Source organism: Ursus maritimus, unplaced genomic scaffold, assembly GCF_017311325.1.
Source record: "Ursus maritimus isolate PB19 unplaced genomic scaffold, ASM1731132v1 scaffold_21, whole genome shotgun sequence".
In the NCBI taxonomy this organism is placed as follows: Eukaryota; Metazoa; Chordata; class Mammalia; order Carnivora; family Ursidae; genus Ursus; species Ursus maritimus.
The window spans coordinates 47,177,338-47,199,641 of NW_024424564.1; the positions used below are offsets into that span (position 1 = coordinate 47,177,338).

At 55.1% G+C, this 22,304-nt stretch overlaps 1 protein-coding gene across 6 annotated transcripts in view; it reads right to left on the bottom strand.

Annotated features, from left to right (window-relative positions):
- Positions 1 to 18,968, bottom strand: part of LOC103676389 (casein kinase I) — a 31,340-nt gene extending 12,372 nt beyond the window's left edge. The window contains exons 1-2 of one of the 6 annotated variants that reach the window (XM_040637529.1): positions 9,091 to 9,154; positions 5,603 to 5,690 (exon numbers count right to left, since the gene is read on the bottom strand). In XM_040637529.1, coding sequence (XP_040493463.1) covers positions 5,603 to 5,678 — 76 coding nt within the window. In that variant the 5' untranslated portion in view covers positions 5,679 to 5,690; positions 9,091 to 9,154. Of the gene's footprint in view, positions 1 to 5,602; positions 5,691 to 5,983; positions 6,567 to 7,733; positions 7,754 to 9,090; positions 9,155 to 18,861 lie in introns of those variants that run through there. The other 5 variants (XM_040637533.1, XM_040637530.1, XM_040637531.1 and 2 more) reach the window with 5 other exon arrangements.
- Between the last annotated feature and the right edge of the window lie 3,336 nt (positions 18,969 to 22,304).

A 22,304-nucleotide genomic window follows, 5' to 3' on the forward strand; every position in this document is an offset into this window, starting at 1 on the left:
GGGGCGGGCATGATGGGGTGACAGGGGTCTATAAGGTGACAGGCACATCCTCCTCTGCGGGGAAGGGAGAGGGAGGGTGCCTGTTTGTTGTATGTCTTCTTTTGTATCTACTCAACACTTAATAAAAAGAAAACAATGAGATCTAAGAAAAGAGAGAATTGCCTTACACCTCTGGGATAGGCAAGGCTTTTTATCCCTGATTTAAAATCCAAAGACCATTAAAAAAAAAAAATGTGTCCGTTCCATCCAAACAGGGAATCCCTTCTCCATGGCCAAAGCACCAGCAAAACAAGTCCCAAGAAATACCCCCGTAACTTACCAGCGGCAAGCGGCTGACGGCACTAATATGTTACCGAGCTCCTACGCGTCAGCAGGAAAAAGACCAAAGGCTCAAAGGAAACAGGGTAAAGGGTCCGAAAAGACACGTCATGAGAAAGAAATCGCTGATATAAAAATGGCGCACCATATGAAAAGATGCTCAACCTCCTTGTAAGAGAAACGCAAATGGTCCTCAAAGAGCACCCCCTCCTGTGACTGGCGGAGCCCCGCGGTAAGACGCCTGTGCTGTCCGGCGGCAGGGCTGCGGGGCAGTGGGCACCGCGCCCCAAGTGGCCCCGGTGTGAACTGAGAAACCCGGCTCCCAGTTCGGGGGGTACACTCAACACCCTCGTGAGTGCAAAAAAGGCCTGGATGAGGCGGTTCACTGTGGGCTGTTGGCAACAGCAAAACTTGGACACGGCCCAGATGTCCATCATTCTGGGGCCTGGTTAAATAAAGAATGGCCCATCAATAACACGGAATACAATGGAAAAAGAATGAGGAAGCGCTCTCTGTGCAGAAGAGGAAAGATCTCAAAGATACAGGAAGTGAAAAAGCAAAGTACAGAACAGTATGTATTTTATGCTCTTTCCAGTTTGAAAAAATAAAAAGATGGGGGAAATAATTGGATCTGTGTTTGGCTGTATCTACATAAGAAAACATGGGAAAGAAGCCCGAGAAACCAGCGAGGGCCGGGCAGGGCTACGGCGACCCCTAGCCCAGGGGGGACGACACCGCGCTGGATCCTAGGTTATGCGCTGCCACTTTTACCCGACGCCTCTGTTGGGATATAATCCCCATACTACACAATCACTTCTTTGAAGTGCACGGTTCAGTGGTTTTTAGGATATTCACAAGGCTATGCAACCCACACCACAATCAACTTTAGAATATTTTCACCGTCTCCAAATGCCAGGACCCTTCAGTATTTGCTCCACATCTCCCCCAAGCCCCAGCTCCACGCAACCACTCATCTACTCTCCGTCTCAATGGGTTTGCCTGTTCTGGACGTTTCGTTTAAATGGAATCATACAATATGTGATCCCTTGCGACTGGCTTCTTTCACTCAGCGTGTTCTTGTGTTTCGCTTTTTGGTTTTGTGTGTTTTCAGTTTTGAGCCCCATAAAATACAATTAAAATTAAAAAGGAAATAGATTAGCAGATCCAGTGAGCAACTGGAGAAAAAGTACTTTGCAAACTGTAAACTGCTTCTGGCATATCAACACTCGTCGGGGGGGGGCACACACGTTTCTGGAGGGCAGTGAGGACGTGGCGTGGGAGAGGTGGTTTTGCAATGGCAACAGGCTTAGAAGAAGAGTGCCTGGCACGTAGGTAAGTGCTCAGCGGAAGTTGGGTTTGGTAAGGACGGGCCCCTGGGCTTCAGACATGAGCCCAGTGTCCTAACCCTGGGCAGGCCAGTGGTAGGAAAGGCGGCACGGGCTCAGAGGCGTGAGCAGGACCGTGCCAGAGGTCACAGCACGTGCAAAGGTCCGACGGGAGTGGGGTGCAGTGAACTCTGAGCGGTTTGGTGCAGCTAGAGCTTGAGGTAACTGAAGAGGACTGTGGAAGACGTGAGCGAGGAGAGATCAGAAGGGTCTCAAATGCCAAGCTAAGATCTTGGCCGTGAGCCTGAGACTCCACGGGCCAGGTACGCATGCCTTATTACAGGGATTCTCAGCCTCCGAACTACTGACATCTGGGGCCGCGTGATTCTTTGTTGTGGGGCCTCCTGTGCATTGTAGGATGGTTCACAGCATCCCTGACCTCCACCCACTAGCTGCCAGTGGTACTGGCACTGATCAAAAATGTCCCCAGTTTCACTGATCAAAAATGTCCCCAGACCTTGCCAAATGGCTCCTGTGGGACAAATGTGCCCCCCACCCCCACCCCTGTTCAGACCCACTGACATATTAGAAAGGACTGGAGAGGATGTGAGGGGCAAGGGAGACACTGAAGGAGCTGATGGTGACCCCAGGCAGGTAGGAGGCAGAGCCCTAGACACTCTGAGAGTAGGGCCTCTAGCACTATGATTCTCAGCAGACAGATGCAGGGAGGAGAGGTGCTGGGGAGAACACCCCTCCCCTAGACGGGGCGGGGCAGGGTAGGAGGAGCCCTTTATCCCCTCCAACTCCCCCCTCCCCCCGCCATCCTGCAAGGCTACTGCTTGTACCTCTGGTTGACACGTACAGAAACTGAAATAATGCAGGTCAAGAGATCAAATGCCACACTAACTCCCCAGGACAGGGAGCCTGCTCTCAGGTAAAGCCTTCAGGTCCCTGCGAGTGCTGGAAAACAGCCACAGAGGGCTGCCCCCCACCCCGCCAGGCTCCCGTCACCTCGAGGCCCCTCCATTGCCTCGGAGTTCTGTCGGGAAGCCACCAGCCCTCTCTGATCTCCCTTAATTCTCACTGCTGAGGTTCAGAAAGGTTAAGTAACTGGCCCAAGGTAACAGGACTCGTTGGGGCAGAGCTAGGATTTGAACATGAGTCCCCAAAGACCAGGCTTTTTTCTCTATTCCAACTGTCTAGCACCTCACTCATTCCACCAACAGACACACACTGAGGCCCGGACCAGCTGGGGCAGCCCTGCCCTGGATGAACTCAGCTCACCCTCTGTGGGAGCAACAAAGGGGAACTCTGACTCAGTGCAAAATGCCGGGGCAGGGGCAGGGGCAGTAGAGGTGACCCAGCAGTTAGCTACAGTGGCCGTGCGGGGGGATGGGCCAGTCTGGAAAACACACTTGGACACAGAGAAGGGCCTGGAGCTGGCCAGCCCTGGGATCTGGGGCCTGGGGAAGTCCTGGGTGGGTGGAGCGGGTGACCAACCTCCCATGGGGGCTCGTTCAGACACCAGCACAGACACACATTCAGGGACCTGGCTGCACTGGAGGTGTAGACCAAAGCACCCTCCCAACCACCTGTTGCGGAGCACCGATCCCCCGCCATTTAGAACCGAGGAACAGAGACTAAGGGTGTAGTATAGGGGGCTCTTGAGGGCACACGGCCAGTGGTGGGAGGGGGGCCGCGGTCTCAGCCGCTTCTGGGCCCGTGCAGCCGTGGGCCTTGCAGCCACAGCCACAGAGTGCTCGCCTTGGGCCGATCCTGGAAAGCAGGGCCTGGAGGCCGCGCCCAGCCCCACCTGCAGAGGCCATCTGGAGTCAGGCCCTGGCACTGGCACCAGTGACAAGAATGTGGCCAGAGCTTTGAACAAAGGCAGCCAGCGAGGCCAGCCGGGGAGGCCCCACAATCCCCACTGTCCCCGCAGCAAGACAGGAGCCCAGGAAGGAGCTGGCAGGACACGGCGTCAGGCCAGGGCCGCCCGGGGCCTGAGCACCCAGCAGCAGCGGGACAGGGGAGTTGCTCTCAGGGCAGAACTGGCTCCCCACCCCCACTCAGTGGGCCCAAGAGGACCCGAATCCTCTGACAGTAGCAAATCCCAAAAAAGACTGCGGGTTGGCGGAGGACACCACACGAAAGCACCGCAGCCAGGCCGCACACGCGCAGGTGTTGTGCACCCCGGGATCTCAGCCCTGCTCACCACCTTGCAGGCCTCGTGACCCCATTTTACCAATGGGGAAGCCAAGACCGGCAGAGGTCATCACCCATTCACGGGCACACAGCTAACGGAAGAAAAGCCAGCACCCGAGCCCTGGCAGAATTTACGCCAGAGCCCGTACAAAGAGAAGTAAATCTAGACCGAGTTTTAAAAATGAACTAGATAAACAGGAAGTCTGGGCCCCAGGGAGGTCCCCCCACATGGACCAGGGACACCAGCTTTCTGAATGACCTTGGCCTGCCCCTCCCCTCAGGGCCTCTGCTCCCTTCTGCACAAAGAAGGCCCTGGACTGGATGTTTCCTAGGAGCAAATGTGCATCTGTGCCAAAAGCTGCTTCTCCGGGCCTTGCTGCCTTGGTCAGCGAGGCCTCATCATCACACGAACTTTCCGTATGGGGAGACTGAGGCACAGAGCAGCCGCATGACTTCCCCTCGGCTGCACAGAGCCAGGTCTGGAACCTGGGTCTGTCTGACGTCTCCCTCCCATGTTCTGTCACACTCTCTCACTCTTGTGAGTAGAAAGACTGCCTTTTCTAGTGTTCAAGAGAAACATTGGGCGGCCAACCTGACCACAGGGCACCTGCTTCTTGACGTGTGCAGAACGGCAGGGCTCCGTCTCTATCGGCTGCTGTGCAGGGCGACCACACTCCAACATGACCCTGCCCAGCACCAACTACGTGCTCAGACAATGTCCCCTCCCTGTCCCCTCTGAGGGGGAAGGGGGCAGCTCACGGAGAAGTAGAGTTCATACCCCAAGAGGGCAGAGACCCAGACCACTGGGTAAGAGACACCCCTCCCTTCCCCCCACGGCCTCCCAAGTTCAGAACCATGAGCACAGCATACAGCCTGGTTGTTTTTCTCCGCTCAGGACAGAAATTATTTACTTTGCTTTTGCAAGGAGGAAAAGAGCGGCCAAGAGACAGGAATGAGGATAAACCCCAGGGGCTGGACACCCTGCTCTGTCAACTCCTTCACGATTACTGATCGCAGACGCAGGATCTCTCTCCCCTGCAGGCCGGACAGCTGCAAGGGAAGGGCCGTGACTCCTGACCACGCATGCCCTCGGGCAGCCGAGAAGGCGGCATTTCAAGGCAAGAGACTCTTTTCTGCCAGGTCGAGGAATGGGCTTGAGATGTCAGCGATTTGTTTAAAATGACAACATGAGAGCCAATTCAGACTTTCAACAGGAAGCACATCCGGAGAGAACGATCCTGAAAACTACAACCAGACCCCTATCCCCACCCCTACCCAGAGGTTACTGGGAGAGCCTGCATCACTGTCATTCCGAAGCCTGCCTGGGCTGAATTCTAGGGGCCAGAGCAGAGGGAGGCGGCCCAGCTAGAAGCGAGTGGTAGCCCAGGCCTCTTCTGTCTACCAGCATCCTTCCCCCAGAAGGCAAGAAACAGGGGTGCTACCCCAGCCTGGGCTTTCCCACGCCCAGCTGGAGACCCAGGTCATCAGCAGCTGGAAACCAGAGCTAAAAATACCCTCCTCTGTCCAGACTGTAGCAAGTGGGAGCCCCGCCCCTCCGACTGTGTGAGGACCCCCCTGGCCCGCCTCACCCCCAACCTGGCATGGCCCTGGGGACAAAATGACCAAAAACGTGCCACTGGAGGCCTGGAGCCAAGTTCTGGCTGGAGAGCCTGAGGTCCCCGCACATTTCCTCCTACTTGTCCCCAGCGCTGTCCCAGGGGCCCCAGAACCACTGAGCTGGAGTTAGGGACACTTACCCAGGTAGATGTCTCCAAAGGACCCACTCCCAATCTTCCGTCCCAGGCGGTACTTGTTCCCCACACGCAGCTCCATGACTCACTCTCACTGCAGAGGAAGCAGAGACACAGGGATCAGGGAGGCGGGGAGCTGGGAAGGGAGCCTCGCCGGCTGGACCCCACCACACCCCCCCACAGGCCAGGGAAAGACACAAGGAACTTGGGAGACCGACATTCTCCCTCCCATTGCACAAGAAGAGAGCTGGCCCGGCTTTGCCTGGCACCCAGGTGTCAGGTGGGCCGATGGCCTCCACATGTGAGAACAGCTGAGGCAGACTGAGGGTAGCCAAGCAGAAGGTGGAATTGGAGATGAAGCCCCAGAGAAAAGAGCCAAGCAAGCACCTCCTCAGGGGACACTCATTTGGGAACCCTCCAGTAGGAGCCTCTCAGGGGCAGGCCAGTCCCAACGCAGCAAGACCTTAAAAGGAAAATCAAAGACAAAGGGGGTGATGGGGAAGGGAGGGATCAGGAGCTGATCATTTTGGGGGTGCTACCATGGCAACCAAGTTCTAACCTCCAGGGATGGGAGGACATGTTGAACGGAGGGTCCCAAAGGGGTTCCTCAGGCCCTTCAGGCCTCAGAAACTACAGGGTCCCCTGCCCCCACCTCCAAACCCCATGCTTCTAGCAACAAGAATCAGACACCGGGCCTCCACAGCCTGGCCCAGTCTTTTCAGAGGCCAGAAGCTGCCAGCTTACAGTGTGCCCTGCAGGACAGAGGCCTCCTCTCCAACTCAGAGGGCAGGCAGGCAAGGGGGCCCTCAGAACATCCAGTTGTTTCTCCCTCTCGACCTCATGACACGAAGCACCTCACACAGGCCTTTCCACACGTTTTTTGAATGGAGAGTTTGGGGCTGGCTTCCTTCAAGACTAGAAGGAGGGTCTCCTTAGAGGCCCCATAGAGCAACTGAGGGGGAGACCAAAGCCAGGCTTTTGGCCACCAGGCTCTGGGGCGGGAGGAGAGGTGAGGGAGGGAGGGATGCTGATTTGAGCGGCTCCCCTCCTTCCCGTGCCCCATCCTGGGTGCCCAAGCTCATGCGACATCAGGGGCCACACTGGTAGAGACCCTCTGCCCTCTGAGGTCCTGGCCAGCAGAAGGGGAAACTCAAAGGCCAGGAGATGGTTTCTACAGTTAGCGGGCAGGGGACGGTGGACAATGAAACAGGGAGAAGGATGGGGGATCCCTACGATCTCAGAGTGTCTTCGAGAGGGGCCTCCCTCTGCAGACTGGCAACTCTGGCCGAGAGAGGCCACATCACCTGCCCCCCACTCCCCAGCAGCAAGCTGGTGGCGGGGCCTCCTCACCTAGGACCCAGACAGGACTTACTTCCTGCCGGGGTTGGGGAGCAAAGCAGGAAGACGGAAAAGCAGCTGTATCGGGCACCGCAGCCGGGCCCCTTCCCTAGGCCACACGCTATCCCCAAAGCCAGACCCACCTGGGAGGGGAGATGCGCGAGATCTGGTTCACAGATGGCCAGGCTGTGGCTCTCTGCCCCCCAGCAGAGGCAAGAAGCCAACAGCTCCTGCCCAGGAGAGACATCTAGCCCCAGCACGCAACTCCCAGTGGAGCCGCCACTAGCCCCTCACTGACGGCCACAAGGAAGTAGCCTCCACCCCATGCCAGCCAAACTCTGGGCTCTCAACCAAGGACCTCTGCCCACACGCCTGGCCGGTCCTGGCTGAGGTGCCGTGGCTGCCAGGGGAACACACTCCACATTTGCAGAAAACTCACATGCCACACTTTGCACATACACAGCGACCTGTGTGTGCACTCCAAAGGAAGAAAGAAAAGCAGACACACACCGTGGGCCCCACGGTGGGGAGGGGCGGGGGGGCAGGGGGGGAAGGAAGGAGGGGGTGTCGCGGGTGTGTACATACACAAACACTGCCCCCCCAGTCCCTTTTCCGCCAACACCAATTCAGAGACCACACATGGCAGCCGGGAAAGCCGCAGGTTAGGAAAGGAACATAAATATACCCGCATCCTATATTACATAAATACCCACGCCGGGTTATATAAATACCCGCGCCCTCCGTCTGGGTGCCTTACATAAATACACCGCACATGACCCCCCAGCCCCTCCCCACTCACCGGGCTGTGGGCAGAGAAGGGGAGAAGAGAGGGCGCACACAGCCAGCCCTGCCGGAAACCACTGCCGGGCGCTAGCCACCCAGCCCCGGGGGCCAGGGCCCCAGGGAGAGCCTACACTGTCCCAGCACTGTCCCCTAAAAAGCCTCCCAGAGGAGAGGAGAACGGATCGACTCAGGAAAAGGAGAAGCTTTCCAGTTCTTTGCCGCTTCTCCCATGGGGGGTGGGGGGGGGTGGAATAAACGAAGTAAAAAAAAAAAAAAAAAAGGAGACGCAAATCCGGAGTTTCAGCTGGTTAAAAAAATTACCCAAACTACCAAGAAGCAGAGCACATGGGCAGTTTTCTTACTCTCTGACACCCGTTCACCCCAGCCAGGGCCCTTGTCACTGGACCATTAAAATAAAAATTGGAGGGACATTCTAGAGGGAAGGCGAAGGAGCCCCAAGCCCAGGGATTCGCTGGGCGCAACTTCAGACACTCTGGATCCCCTTCCCTTCTCCCCAAATCCTTCTCCCTGCGGAAGGTTGTGCCAAGAACACATGCAAGAGAACTAAGGGCAAAGTTGGGGAGGGGGCTCACCCCACTTTGAGTTTGGGCGTGAAGAGGAGCTCGGGAATCCTCTCTCCGGAGATAACCCGGACACAAACATAGTTTCATGTTCCACAGAGACTTGCAAAACATGGATTTCTCACGGGCAGAAATGGGAGAATCCGATCTGATAAATAACCCCCACCCCTTTCTTTCTCTCCACAAAGGAAAACAGAATCGGAGGCTGGGTGACCACACACCGCATCACCTCGGGGCCCACCGCGCGCCCCCGAGCGCCCCCATCTAACATGAGGGAGCAGCTTCGCTGACCCCCAGGTCCTGAACCCCGAGCCAGGAGAGAAGGGGGGAGGCGCTGCCGATTGTCCGGCGAAACACACAGAAGCCCAGGGTATGGCCGAGAAGCCCGAATCAACAGTATCAACTGTCTCGGGTGCCCCCAGCGCCCCAGTCCCGGACCCCCCCTCCCGCAGCGTCCCTCAATTACAGCCCCGGGGTGGCCTCTCGGCCGGCTGGGGCCTTGAAGGGTCCAGCTGGGGGAGGGGGAGGCGGGCCGGACTGGGGGGGACCTCCCCCGGTGAAGCCTGCAAAATAATAGTCACCCTCCTCCTCCTCGTCCCCAGCCGCGCCTTTGTCCTCGCCGGGCCGAGCGGGCGGCGCCCGGGCTGCCCCCCCACCTCGTACCCGAGTGCGAACGCGCGTGTGTCCGCCCTCCCCTCCCCTCCCTCTCGCGCAAAAACAAAGAGGCGGAGGGAGCCCCGTTTCCCCCCGGGTTTGCGCCCCTCCGCGGGCCCGCGGCCCCCCAATATTTACCCCGCCGGGAAGGCGCCGGTGCCGGGCCGCTGCTCGGGGGGCTGCCGCGGGCGGGGGCGGCCCGCCGGGGCGGATGCCGGAGGATTCGCGGAGCCGCCCGGCGCGCCAGCCTCTCCCGGCCCAGCTGCCGCCGCCGCCGCCCGCTCCGCTCCGCTCGGCCCCGGCCCGGCTCTGGCTCTGGGTTCTCGCCGCCGCCGCCGCCGCCGCCTCCCTCCTCCGGGCCCTCCTGCCCGCCCGCCCCCGCCGCCGGCTCGCGCGCTCCCGCTCGGCGCGCGCCCGCCGGTTCCCATTGAGCCCCGGGCCCGACCGCTGATGTCATCCCCGGCCCGCCGCCGCCGCCCCGGAGGATTTAAAGGGCCCGCGCCCTCGGCTCCCGAGGACGCTGCGGGGTGGGGGTGGGGGCGCAGCCGGGAAAACATGCCCCTTCCTCCCTTCCGCCTGGCGAGGAGCTCGTTGCAGGAACGCGGTCTTACGTGTGGGGCCGGGGAACACACACAGCCACCGACACCCTGATCCAGTCTGGGGCACAGGTGGAAAAAGCTAGGTGGGGGTGGGGAGGAGGCGGGCGCACAAAAAGCTGGGGTTTTCTAGATCCAAAGCCTTCTCTTCCCCCGGTTCTCTCTCCTCTCAACCAAAGCAGTGGGCCCCTATGAAGGCCACCGCAAAGAAAAGAATGTTTGGAGAGTTGGGGGCTCTGAGTACTGCAGGCCAGGCTGATTCAGGGGTCAGTGATCTGACAGGAGCAGGAGATAGAGAGTGACGTTGACAAAAGACCCAGGGAGGTAAGCCAGGGCTCAGCTACCCTCACCACCGCCCACACCCCTCACCCCATAGAAGGGACCCTCCCAGCTCTTCCAGCAGCTCAGACTCTAATGGGCACAAACCCTGATCCTGGTCTCACTGGTTTAATGAGGAAGCCCGCACATGCCCGGGGAATTAGCAAAGTCAGGATCCCCAGGGGTGCAAGGTTAGCAAAGGCACCTCCCAACTCTGCTCTTGCCTCTCCATATCTGCAAATCAGGAAGACCCCTGGCTCCCCAGGTCACTGGAAGAATTAATTAAGGCTTCTCACCCGCTTCCGGCGTAGCCAATGAAAGGTTCCAGGGCAAAGTTATTAAAACGATGGTATTGACACTGCGCCACGCAAAGCTCCAAATTATGACACACATCCACTCGCGTACACAGTTGTGACGGTGGACCCGCAAAATTCCAGAGTGCACTGGATGCAATCCCGGAAGCATGTTCCCAGGAAGAGTCACTTCCATAATAACCACATCTTCCCTCAAGCCTGAGGGACTTAGTCACACACAGGGACCCCGCAGATCGGACTTCTCTCTCCCAGACCAGGAGAATGTGGCCCAGAGAGGGGAGGCGTTTGCCCAGGACCACACAGCACAGCAAGATAGCTGGTCAGGGGCTAGGACCTGGCTTCAGTGCCCCCTTTGCCAGAGCAGGGTCACCAGCCAGGGTAGTGGGCTTTGCTTGACCTGCGTGGTGGTTTTTTGTTGTTGTTGTTGTTATTTCTATTGCTTTGTTAATTGATAACCAATGTTTTAAATGGGCCGATTTCAACTCGTAGGTCCATCTTCCCTGCTTCTCTTGAAACCCTGGGAGAACGGGCAACCCTGGGTCTGAACACACATGGGGATCTGGCCACGCTCAGCTGGCCTGGGCAGCAGCCACTTACCTCGTTCGTTTCTCACATGACATGAGCTTGTTGTACCCATTTTTATGACTTCCTTCATCCCCTGAGGGTCCCCAAGTATGGCCCTGTCCTAGAAAGCCAGCCACCACCAGTGCCCTGCCCTTTGTCATCTGTTTTCATCCCAATCTCACCAACCCTGCGTCCCGAGGCTCTGCTTCCAGCCTCCAGGGAAGCTAGCCCCCTGTGTGGCCGCATGTTCTCCTAAAGTGAGACAACATGCCCAGGCCCAGGCCGACTGAGCAGGCGTGGAATGTACCCCAGTGTCTTCCATCCTCATCACCCCACCCTCCAGTGTTGGCCTCCCTCTCCAGGAAGGGACTAGCACCACTCAGCTCTGGCATCTATAAGCACCTGGCCCTGGGGGAGGTGGTTAACGTCTGAAACAACAACAGATTAAATCCTACTCTATTCTTTCCCTGGTTTACAGAGAGGGCATCTGAGGCTCTCACCAGTGCTTGCCTAAGGACATGCTTCAACCACCACAAAATCTCAGCTTCCCTGCCCACCCCGCTGTGAAGGATCCTGGTCAGTTCCCTGGGCCACCCATTCTTAAGACCTACTAGTCCCCTAAGGCCTGCTCCCAGGCTCTCTCCTGCTGTCCCTCCCCGCTGTCTCCCTTAGAAGAATGCTCCCCACACCCTGCCCCGGATTACTTGTGTTGTGAGCCCGAGCTCTCTTTCCTACTCCCCTAGAAGACCAGCCCCCAGGGTACTTCTAAAGAGCTTGGAAGCTCAGCTCAAAGGAAAAACTGAGAGTTGAGACAAAACCCAGAAGAGGACTAGAGGTGATTCCAAAGGGAAAGAAATCTTAAGGTGTTCTAGCAGCCTCTGGGCCTGACTTCTCTCTTCATTCTAGGTTCTCAATGATTCCTGCTGGGATTTAACTCCCAACTTGAAGGCCCAAGGGTGTGGCCAGCTTGAGCTCCTCCCAGTTCCACTCCTTGCACACCCACTCACTCACCCAGAAGATGCCCTCAGCCTGGAGCAACAGCTGTCAGTGGAGTCCCAGCTCACGTGGGTCCCACCCCGGAGACGAGCTGCTCTGCACTGGGTCAGGAGGACAGACTCCCCGGCACGCTTCCAATCTGACACTTTGGACTCCTTTCCTTGGCACATAACTTGTCCCACCCCCCAGCCCCTGGAGCAGTGGGCTGGGGACCTCGAGGACAGCTCCGGGACTGGCAGCCCACACGATGATATCGCAGAAGAAATCAGAGGTGGGGAGGAAGCTTTCAGTCCTCCCAAAGGGATCTGTGGTCCAAGTCTTGCCTGTGGGCACCCCCCCTCGATTTACTAAACATCAGGATGGTCCTTCAAAGGGCCCTACATAGGCCTTAGCCCTGGCAGTTCCTGCTGCCTGTGATGCTTTTCCCTGAGATAGCAGCGTGGCTCATTCCCTCACCTCCCTGAGGCCTTGGCTCTCATCCCCTTCACAGGGAGGCCTTCGAGTCTTCCTCATTTAAGATCCCAGCCTCACTAGGGCACTTCCTCCCCTCCCCACCGCCTCACCCCTGCTGCTTCATTTTTTCCTGGCATTTATCTCTGTATAATATTCTACACGGTACTTATCTGAAGTGAGTGTGTGTGTGTGTGTGTGTGTGTGTGTGTGTGTGTGTCTGAGCCCCCTACTAGAGCATAAGCTGCACAAAGGCAGGGAGTTACTGCTATTTTGGGGACACCACTGGTCACCAGTGTCAAGAACAGCGTCTGGGATAGGAGGTGTCAATGAATATTTGCTGAATGAGTGAATGAATCGTCTGAAGAGACGGCCTTCACCCTCGGACAAAACATCAAGAGCTACATGTATGGAGCACCTACTGTGTGCCGGGCCCTCTACAAGACACATTACCTGCACTGACTCATCCAACCCTCACCTCCGCCCTCTGCGGAGAAAGTGGAGACCGAGTGGCCTGGTAGAGGCTGTGCCCCTTCTCCCAGGCTGGCGGTGAACACAGTTCCAAAACAAGTCCCCAGGCCCTCCTTCGGGCTCCTGAGCCCCAATCCCAGAGGAGCAATTTGGAGCCCCCCCCCCCCCCCATCAAGAGCCACAGGGGCCCGAGGGACGCATTTACGCCAGCTCTATCATTTTACAGGTGGAGACTGAGACCCAGGGAGCTTTGCTCAGAGTCACAAAGGGGAGCCCAAGACAGAAGCCCACTGCGGTTAAGAAGCCAGCTTCCGATGCTGACTTTGCCACTTTTTAGCTGTGTGACCCTCGGAGAATTCCTTAAACTCTCTGAGCCTCATTTGTAAAAGGGAGATAATACAGATGGTCACGCACAAAAACAACTTAGCCCAGAAGCGGCCCTGGGGAAGAGGAAGACATTAACAAGGTTCTGGGGAGCCAGCAGGGAGTGAAATCCAGGTCCCTGACTTGGATTTCTAGCACCTGAGGCTGGGTCTCCAGCTGCTTCTTTCCTTGCTTTCCCCTTCCCCCTTCAGGAGGAGGTGGGCAAAGCCGGGCGGGGGAGGGGGGTGCTGGCCCACCCTCTGTCTTCACCCACGGCCTTGGCTCGAGGATGCCCCTGCGGGAAGTTTCTTGGAGTCTTTCTATTCTTAGCGGCTACTCACGCCTCTCCCAAGACCCCCAAGGGTCGATGGCCCACCACAGGCTCTGCTCCAAGAGGTCCTCCTCAAGCCTGCCAGCCGGAAAATGCTGCCCTGGCACATTCTTCTCGCCCAGCGAGGCCTTGGCAGCTTGCCCCCGGACCCTTCCATGATGTTCCACCCACCTCTGACTGCTCAAAAGGCAGTGCCCTGTCTCCAATCAAGGCCTTCGCCCGGGCCTCTCCAGACTCCACTGCCTTTAGACGCTTCTCCTGGTGACCTCACCACATCGCCATGCCTGGTCATTCCCTGGCAGTGGTTCCTCCCTCCTCCATATTCAGGGGAGACTCAGCAGGGTGGGGTAGCAAGCAGCCTGGACCAGGGGCCAGGAAGCCCACATTTGAGTTCCAGCTCAGCCACTGAATTTCAGCAGGAATTGGGAGAACTCACAGCCCCTCTCTGGGGGGCTGGACAAGGAGACCTCTAAGGCCCCTCCTTCAGTCTCCCCATCTATAAACTAAAGGCTGGGCTGGCTGGGGAAGGCCCGATACACTCTACATCTGAGGCACTCTCTTGAGAAAGACCCAGAGGTCATGCACATCTGGGCCCAGCGGGAAAGGGCTTTCTGTCCCCCTCCCCCATATTCGAAACGTGTGCACATCCCATCAGCTCCACCTCCCAACTATATTCTGACCCCAGCCACCTCTCACCGCGTGCATCTCTCACTTGGATACCATAGCGGCTTATTACCTGTGAGGTCACATCCTTTGACTACTGAAAATACACCAAATGCTCCCTCTGTCCTATGCGTGAAATCCATGGTCATTCTCAGGCCTGCTATGATCCGGCCCTTACCCGCCTCTCAGACCTCATCTCGAACTACCGTTTTTCATTTCTTCTTTCATTTCATCCTACCTCAGGTCCTTTGCACTCATCATTCCTTCTGTCTAAAATTATCTCCCCCCCCCCCAGGTTTTCAATGGCTGCCTTCAATGGCTCGAACACAAGTCAAAAGTTATCTCCTCAGAGAGGCCTCCTTTGACCACACAATTTTTTTTTTTAACGTAAGCTCCGCACCCAACGTTGGCCTTGAACTCACAACCCTAGATCAAGAGTCGCACACTCTACCGACTGAGCCAACTGGGTGCCCTGACCACACAATCTTAAGCAGGCCCCCTTCCCCTCTGCCTCCTCCTACTGGATCACCCTGCCTTATTTACTTTATGGCACTTACTATGGGCTGAAAACATTAACTTGTTTATTTTTAATGCCCTTAAACATAAGCTCCAAGAGAGAGAAATCCTCTTATAGGTGCTCCTGTGGGTGTCCAATGGGTAATGGGTGCCCCGTAAATACTTGTGCAATGAGCAAATTCTGCTATGGGTGTGTGGTCGTCGGGGTGGAGGCAAGGGCCTGGCACTTTCCATCCCTGGGCCAGATGGTGCCTGACGGCCTTCCCTCAGGGACAGGCCTTACTTATCCTGTGGTTCCTCCCCACCCCAACCACCCCTTCTCATGGTGGGTTCTCGGCCCTTCCCCCTCCACCAGGCAAACCCCCTCTGGGTATTCCCTATGCTGCTGGTCTTCGTTGGGGACTCAACTCCCAGAGGGGCTGGGACCACCTGTCTCTCAAGGCACAGGAGCAGGGAGCACTGACAACACCCCAGCATCACCCAAGGGCCACTGCCTTCACCTCTGCCCACCCTCCACCTTCCCACCCGTGTGCGTCCTTCCTTCAACTTGGCCTGTCACCTCGCTGCCCCTCCGCTCAACACAACCCCACTGTTTGCGCCGCTGCCAATTCGCTCCAAAACGCGCTCCTTCCATCCTCTGGGAATCCAAGGAATCCCATCTCCAGGACACACAACCACTCATTAACTGGGCCACGGGAATTACGATGATTGCCACGGCTAATAATCCCAATTCCCACAGCAACGCTTCTCAAGTCAGCACCCTGTCACACGTCTGTCCACAAACACTTCCTGGTGCCTGGGATCCGTGCTGAGCCCTGCTCGCCTCCAGCTGACAATCTGCCTGGGCCAGCTGGGTGTGCACAAGAAAAAAAGATGGACTCAGGATACCAGAGAGAACCTGCTAGACGGTGAGCCCCACGGGACAGGTCCACGTGGCCTGGCATCAGCGGGGGCACCAAGGGGTGCCGAGCTGCCCCTCACCCTCCACCCAGGGCGTCCTGTGAAATGCACCACGGGGGAGTTCTTAACTTGAGGCGAAGGGCTACACGGATTCAGCATCCAGACAAGTCCCTGAGACCCCTTCTTACCAGACTGCCCACCAAGCCCCTCCCGTGGACAAACTGGGGAGTTGCCACTGGCGACGGTAGAAAGAGTAGGGGCTTGAAGGTGGGTCGATTTGGAGGGTGGAGAGGAATAGCTCAAGCCAATGCTATGGTTGGAACCTCAGACATTTTAAAGTGATGGGTCCCCTGTGGGGAGACGGATCAAATGGCCCCCAGGATCCCCCTCCCTGTGTGTGTGGGGGGGAGAAACCTGATGAGGAAGGTGGAGGGAGGCAGGGTCTTTAATCCCAAGCCGCTAAATATGGGATTTATCCACTGGTTTTGCTCAGAACAGCTTGGTGTTTTGCACGTGGAAGGGAAGAAGAGGGAGAGAATGAGCAAACTCGCATTTATTGGACGATGTGGCACTACCATGGGCACCTCTCACGGGCTCTTGCTGAATTCGCTACAGCCATCCCATGAGCCGGAGATCACCCCGCCTGTTTTACAGGTAGGAACCTGAGGCTCAGAGAGTTTACCAGAACATGAGCTAATGTTCATAAAGGTGATGAAGGACTCCAATTTACCCTTCCAGACCCACCCTGGGGCCTCACCCTGCCTCACAGCTTGCACCCCAATCCGCCTTCGTCTTCCTCAGTGCACGCCAACGGGAACCTGCCCGTGTGTCTGACGCCCCCACTGAACGGGCCCCCTTGTTCTTCAGGACATCAGGAACCCACTCACCCACTCCGAAAGCATCCAGGGGCTTCTGGCGACCACTAACGTAGCTGTCTGCAAGGTAGATGCTGGCACCCCAGGAGCTCACTAAGTGATCCACTGGGGGTGGGAAGAAAGATCAGAATTTGTATTCTTATCCAGTTTTTAATCTTAGCTTTCTAAATGTTCTATCTTAATGTATGTTTTATAACGCACACATTAGCACAGCTGAACATACATACCCACGTTTTAACAAATATATATGCATCCGAATACAAAATGCAGGCTCAAAAATATCCTTACAGAAGGGGTACGCAACCGTAGTTTACATTAGCTTTGGAGGACCCCAGCCATGACGGAGACCCCACTTCAGCAAGCTGAGCTCAGATCCTTTATCACCTATTTCTGGGCTGTGGGGCTGGGCGAGTTTATAGAACTTTCCTGAACTTCAGTTCCCTCGTGTCAGAATGGGGGTGGCCACAGTCCCCACCTCAGGCCGATTAGAAGAGACGATGCCCAGAAAGCCTGTAGCCCAGAGTCTGGTACCTGAATGATAGACTGCATCTACTCCGGGAGCCCTAGGACCCAGAATAAGTCACTACAAATCAGTGTGACCAGGGTTAAGACAGAGAGCACTAAAATGGCTAGGGAAGGCTGACATCCTTATTACCGTCCTGGAGTGGCAGGCCAGGCAGAAAGAGGTGGCCTCAGAGGGTCCCGGACCCTCACTACAGGATGTTTTTAGCACTTAGGAACTCCCCCCAGGGCACGAAGCCCTTTCTCATCCAGAGGTGGCACGCTGTAGAGGCACATGAGAGGAAGGCCAAATTAGAAACACAGAACAAAATCTCCCAGGTCTAGAAGCAGATGGGTCAGGGGAGTATGGAATTTCCCATCCTAACTGACATGGGGCCAGAGGTACTCACCAGATTCAGCTGACAGGTACCCAGACCCCCCCTCTGAAGATGGCCAGGGGAGCCATGAAGATGAAGGGGTCATGGGGGGGGGTGCTGTATGAGCAGAGATTGACAGGCCCTGAAAATGGAAGGAGGCCCTGGCTACCTGGCAATGGACAGGCTTGACAGTGGGGACTAAGTAGGTAGGTGGGGAGTTATTATCCCATTTCACAGATGAGGAAATGGAGGCTCAAAAAACAGACATTTGTTTTCTCTCAGCTTACCTTAGCCTGGTACAAGTGCAGCTGATGACTCAGCCTTGACCTCCTCCTTCCCCTAGAATCACGTAGTCTCTGGCTTAGAGATCCCTACGGGCGTTGGGAGCCCTGGGGTCTAGACCTACTCTGTTACTGCTCCCTGCGTGCATCCTGAACAAATCCCCTGTTCTCTGAACCTCAGTTTCCTTATCTGTACAAGAGGTTGATTACAAAGCTCCACCTTCACCCTCCCTCCTACTTTTCTGCCAATCCTCTTACTCCCAAAGCCCTTCCAGAGGCTTATCCCAAGGGGTTGAACCCTTCCAGGGGCCTGGAGGTCACAGCCCTGCCTTGGGGACCTGTCTGGGCCTGGCCCATGCCGAGTGGATGTGAGCCCATCTGCCCCAGACCCAGAGATATCTCCATTCTGGGGAGCCTGTCCCGCTGTCACCAGCTCTCCCTCTCCACCCTCAGCAGCTTCGGCTGGCCCAAATCCCTCCTCCAAACTCACAAACACATGGACCCTTTTTCTGCCAGAACCATGAGGGTGGTGGGGAAGGCTTTCTACATAAATTAGCTCACTTAATCCTCACAACGTTCCAGGGAAGTAGCTTTACGGATCCATTTCCCTGATGTGGAAATTGACAAAAGGCCTTTCTTGAACCCCAGTGTTGGAGGTGGAGGTCTTGGCCTGTCTGACCCAGAGCCCATGTTTTCCTATGACACCTCCCCGTCTCCCCCTCAAATCCTTCCTCCAAGTGTTCAGAATGGCACCCAACTATGGCCCCTCCCTCAAATGTAACATTATGCAGCCATTAAAAATAATGATTACACATACACGGGTGACTAATAACAACAGAGAAAATGCTTACGACACAATGTTGAGAAAAGCAAGATACAAAAATTGTAAATACAGTATGATAAAATGAGATTAACATGATTGTGCCCAGAAACCAGAAGGGGGGGGGGAAAGGAAATACACCAGAGTATCCGCAGTTGTTTTATGCGTGTGTGTGTGTGTGTGTGTGTGTGTGTTAGTACCACGGGCGATTTCTTTCCTACTCTTTCTCCCCCATTTGCCAAACAGTCAACCCATGCACATTACTTTTACAACGAAGAAAAGATATCATGCACAAAAAATGATAGATTTGTGGTTGAAATATTTGGAAACCTGCTGTTTCCTCTTCAACTTCCTCTCCTTCAAATCCCTCCAAAGCCTACGTTTTCAGCACAACGTGACTATAAGCAAGAGACAACGCAGGAGTTTGGGGAGCAACGGGCGCCTCCACAGACCGACGCCCGGCTCCGCCTCTCTGAGCAGCCTGCTTTGACCAGACTGCCCTCCGCGTCCAGGGAGGACCCCCACCCCGGACCCTCCTCCCAGCCCCCCGCCGGAGCTGCTGCCGAGGCTCACCTGACACTCGCGGGCCGGCCTCGGAGATGCGAGATGAGCACACCTGTCCCTTCAGGTGAGGACTCGGCCCGGGCGCCCAGCGCAGGAAGGAGGGAGCCGGCCGGGGGCGGGGCCGTGACGCCACCCTTCCAGCCCCGCCCCCGGCCTCCCGGCCACGCCCCGGCTTCCCGGCCCCCAGGCGCTCGTGATTGTCGTGCTTGCGGGGTGAGCCGCTGGGGACACTCCTCCCGACCCGCACGCCCCACCCAGCCGCCGCCGCCGCCCCCATGGGCGGACTCCCAGCCATCAGCAACACCTGCCGAAGGGAGTCTCCAAGTGCGCCCTCGGGGGTGGGCGGGCTGGAAGGGGAGGTCCTACTCTTCCTCAGCGAGGGTCACTTCGAGAAACCTGGAAAGAGCTGGGATCCCCACTACCCCTGATCCCACCTGTCCACCTCCCACCCCCGGTTTACAGAGAACTGGTGGGTCCGCAGATTCCAGGTTCAAATCACCTGGGTAAAGAATGACGTCCGAGGGACGGAGGAAGCCTCTGATTCCCCGAGTGTTTTCTTCTCTTTGTACCCCACTCTTTGTGCTTCCGTAGGACACTTCCTCAGACCCTTTCTGCTGAGGAAACCAGGAAAGGAGGGTAGAGGGAGGGTAGTGACTAGTGACCAAGTAGTGTGATTTCAGACCTTGGGGGTTGGGAAAAGGTAATCTGGCATCTGACGCCTGTAGCCAGAAAACTGTTTTCATCAACTTTCTATCACCTGAGATTGCTTATTTTTGGCAGAGTTCTGTGTTGGAAACGCCAGCCTTCTGGTGGTGGCAAAAAGAAAGGGCACCACTTCTTTGAAAAGGCAACCAGCCTTCACCTAGCCAAAAGCTTTAAATACATGCTTGCCCTTGGACCCAGCGATTCCATTTCTGAAAATCTACCCAAGGAAGTCATTCAGAATACAAGTTCATCGTGGCGTTCTGCTGCGTGTGTGTGTTTTTTTAATTGTGGCGTTCTTTATAATGGTGAAAATTAGAACTAGTCTAGGTGTCCAACACCCAGGGCAGAGGTGACCGGCACAAACACACAATGGAATATTACATAACCATTAAAAGTTATGTTTACAAACAGCTTATAATAATATGAGGAAATGTGTTATAATGTTACAAGAAGAAAAGCAGGACGTGAATGTGTGTTGATAGCAGCATCGCAGTTGTACTGAAAAGCAGAATACACTTTTATACACAGGAAAGAGCCTGGAGAGAAAATGCTCACTGTGGTTCTTTCTGGGTGGAGGCATTATGAGGCTTGTTTTTTATCCTTCTGTTTCCTGCATTTTCTCCTAATGGGCTTATATCACTTTTACAAAGCTCCCTTATGTCAGCAAAATGTTCTCATTAATTGAGCGCTTACTATAATCTAGGATAAGCCCCTTTCATGTAATCCTTGCAATAGCCCTGTGGTAGGAATTATGATTTTCCTCAGGGTACAGATGAGGAAACCAAGGTCTGAGAGATTGTTTCCCCAGGTCGCACGGATAAAAAGGGTCAAAGACCCTTTCTCTCTTTCAAGGCCAAGGGGTGCTTTCAAACACCCTCCCGACTAGCCACTAGGTTAAAAGGGCCACCAGCTTCAGCCCAGCTAGAAGGACCCAGGGGGAGGGTTTGTCTGCCCTTGGCCTTGAAGGGGAGGGGCAGAGTGCAAGGGAGCTGAGGAGCCTCAGCAAGCCCTCTTCCTGTGGGTGAGCTCTTCCCTCCTGCTGGGAAGGCTCGGAGGCTGCCTTGGCACAGGTGAGACCCAGGGAGGAGAGGTTCCCAGAGACCAAGCTCCAAGGTTGGGACGTCAGCTTGCTCGACCTCGTCGGTTAGTTTTGTAGCCTTGATATATTTTTTTGATTATAAAAGCGATCTATATTTATTTTAGAAAATTGGAGAAGTTGATACAATATAAAAAAGAAAACAGAAGTCAATCCTTTTATTGCTTTACCTTTTACTAGTGATATTTTATGTTATTACAGTTTATTTATGGATTTATTTTTAAGTCATCCCTACACCCAGTGTGGGGCTCAAACTCATGACACCGAGATCAAGAGTCTCCCGCTCCCCGGTTGGAGCCCACCAGGAACCCCAAGATATTTTAAATAATACTAAAAAGTAGGGGCGCCTGGGTGGCTCAGTTGATTAAGGGTCTACCTTCGACTTAGGTCATGATCCCAGGGTCCTGGGATGGAGCCCTGCCTCGGGCTCCCTGCTCAGTGGGGAGCCTGCTTCTCTCTCTTCTGCTCCCCCTGCTTGTGCTCTCTCTCTCTCTGTCAAATAAATAAATAAATAAATAAAATCTTTTTAGAAATAAATAAATAATACTAAAAAGTAGAGGGAATATGGTGTAATGAACCCATATACCCATCACTAATTTTCAACAAACACCAACTTTTTCCATTCTTGTTTCATCCATCCCCCACCTACATTTTATTAAAGGAAATTCCAGATATAATATTATTTCACCTATAAATACTTCAGTAATTATCTCTCACAGATAAAGACTTTGCAAAACAACAACACACACATAATTAATACACCCTGCAATAGTGACACCATTTTTTTCATTAGACTATTTAATAGGCAATCCATGTTCAAATTTCCCCAATTTGTCTCCAAAATGTCTTTTTCCAGTTGGTTTGTTTGAATCAGGATCCACAGAAGGCCCACCTGTTATATCTGGTTGGTATATCTTTCAAATTTTTCTCTGTCTCTGTCTCTTCCATTGAGATATAATTTACATTCCATAAAATTAACCATTTTTTAAAAATATTTATTTATTATTATTAGAGAGAGAGAGAGCATGCACAAGTGTGGTAGGGGGAGGGGCAGAGGGAGAGGGAAAGAGAGAATCGCAAACAGACTCCCGGCTGAGTGTGGAGCCTGACCCGGGGCTCCATCCCATGACCCTGAGATCATGACCTGTGGCTTGGGGCCCCTGGGTGGCTCAGTCAGGTAGGTATCTGCTTTCAGCTCAGGTCATGATCTTGGGGTCCTAGAATGGAGCCCTGTGTTAGGCTCCCTGCTCAACAGCGGAATCTGCTTCTCCCTCTCCCTTTGCTCCTCCACCCCCCCCACTTGTGCTTTCTCTCTCTCAAAAAAAAAAAAGGGGGGGTGTCCTGGGACCGAGCCACACATCAGGCTCCCTGCTCAGGAGGGAGTCTGCTTCTCCCTCATCTTCTTCCTCTGCCTGCTCCTGCTCTCTTGCTTTCTCTCTCAAATAAATAAAATCTTAAAAGAGAAAGAGAGAGTTGGAGCCTTAACCAACTGAGCCACCTAGGCACCCCAACATTAACCATTTCGAAGTGTTCAATTTGGTGGCTTTTGGTAGATTCAGAAGGTTTGCAACCACTACCATCACCTAATTCTCTAACATTTTTATCACCAGAAAAAGAAACCTCATACCCACTCACAGTCACTCCCCATTCC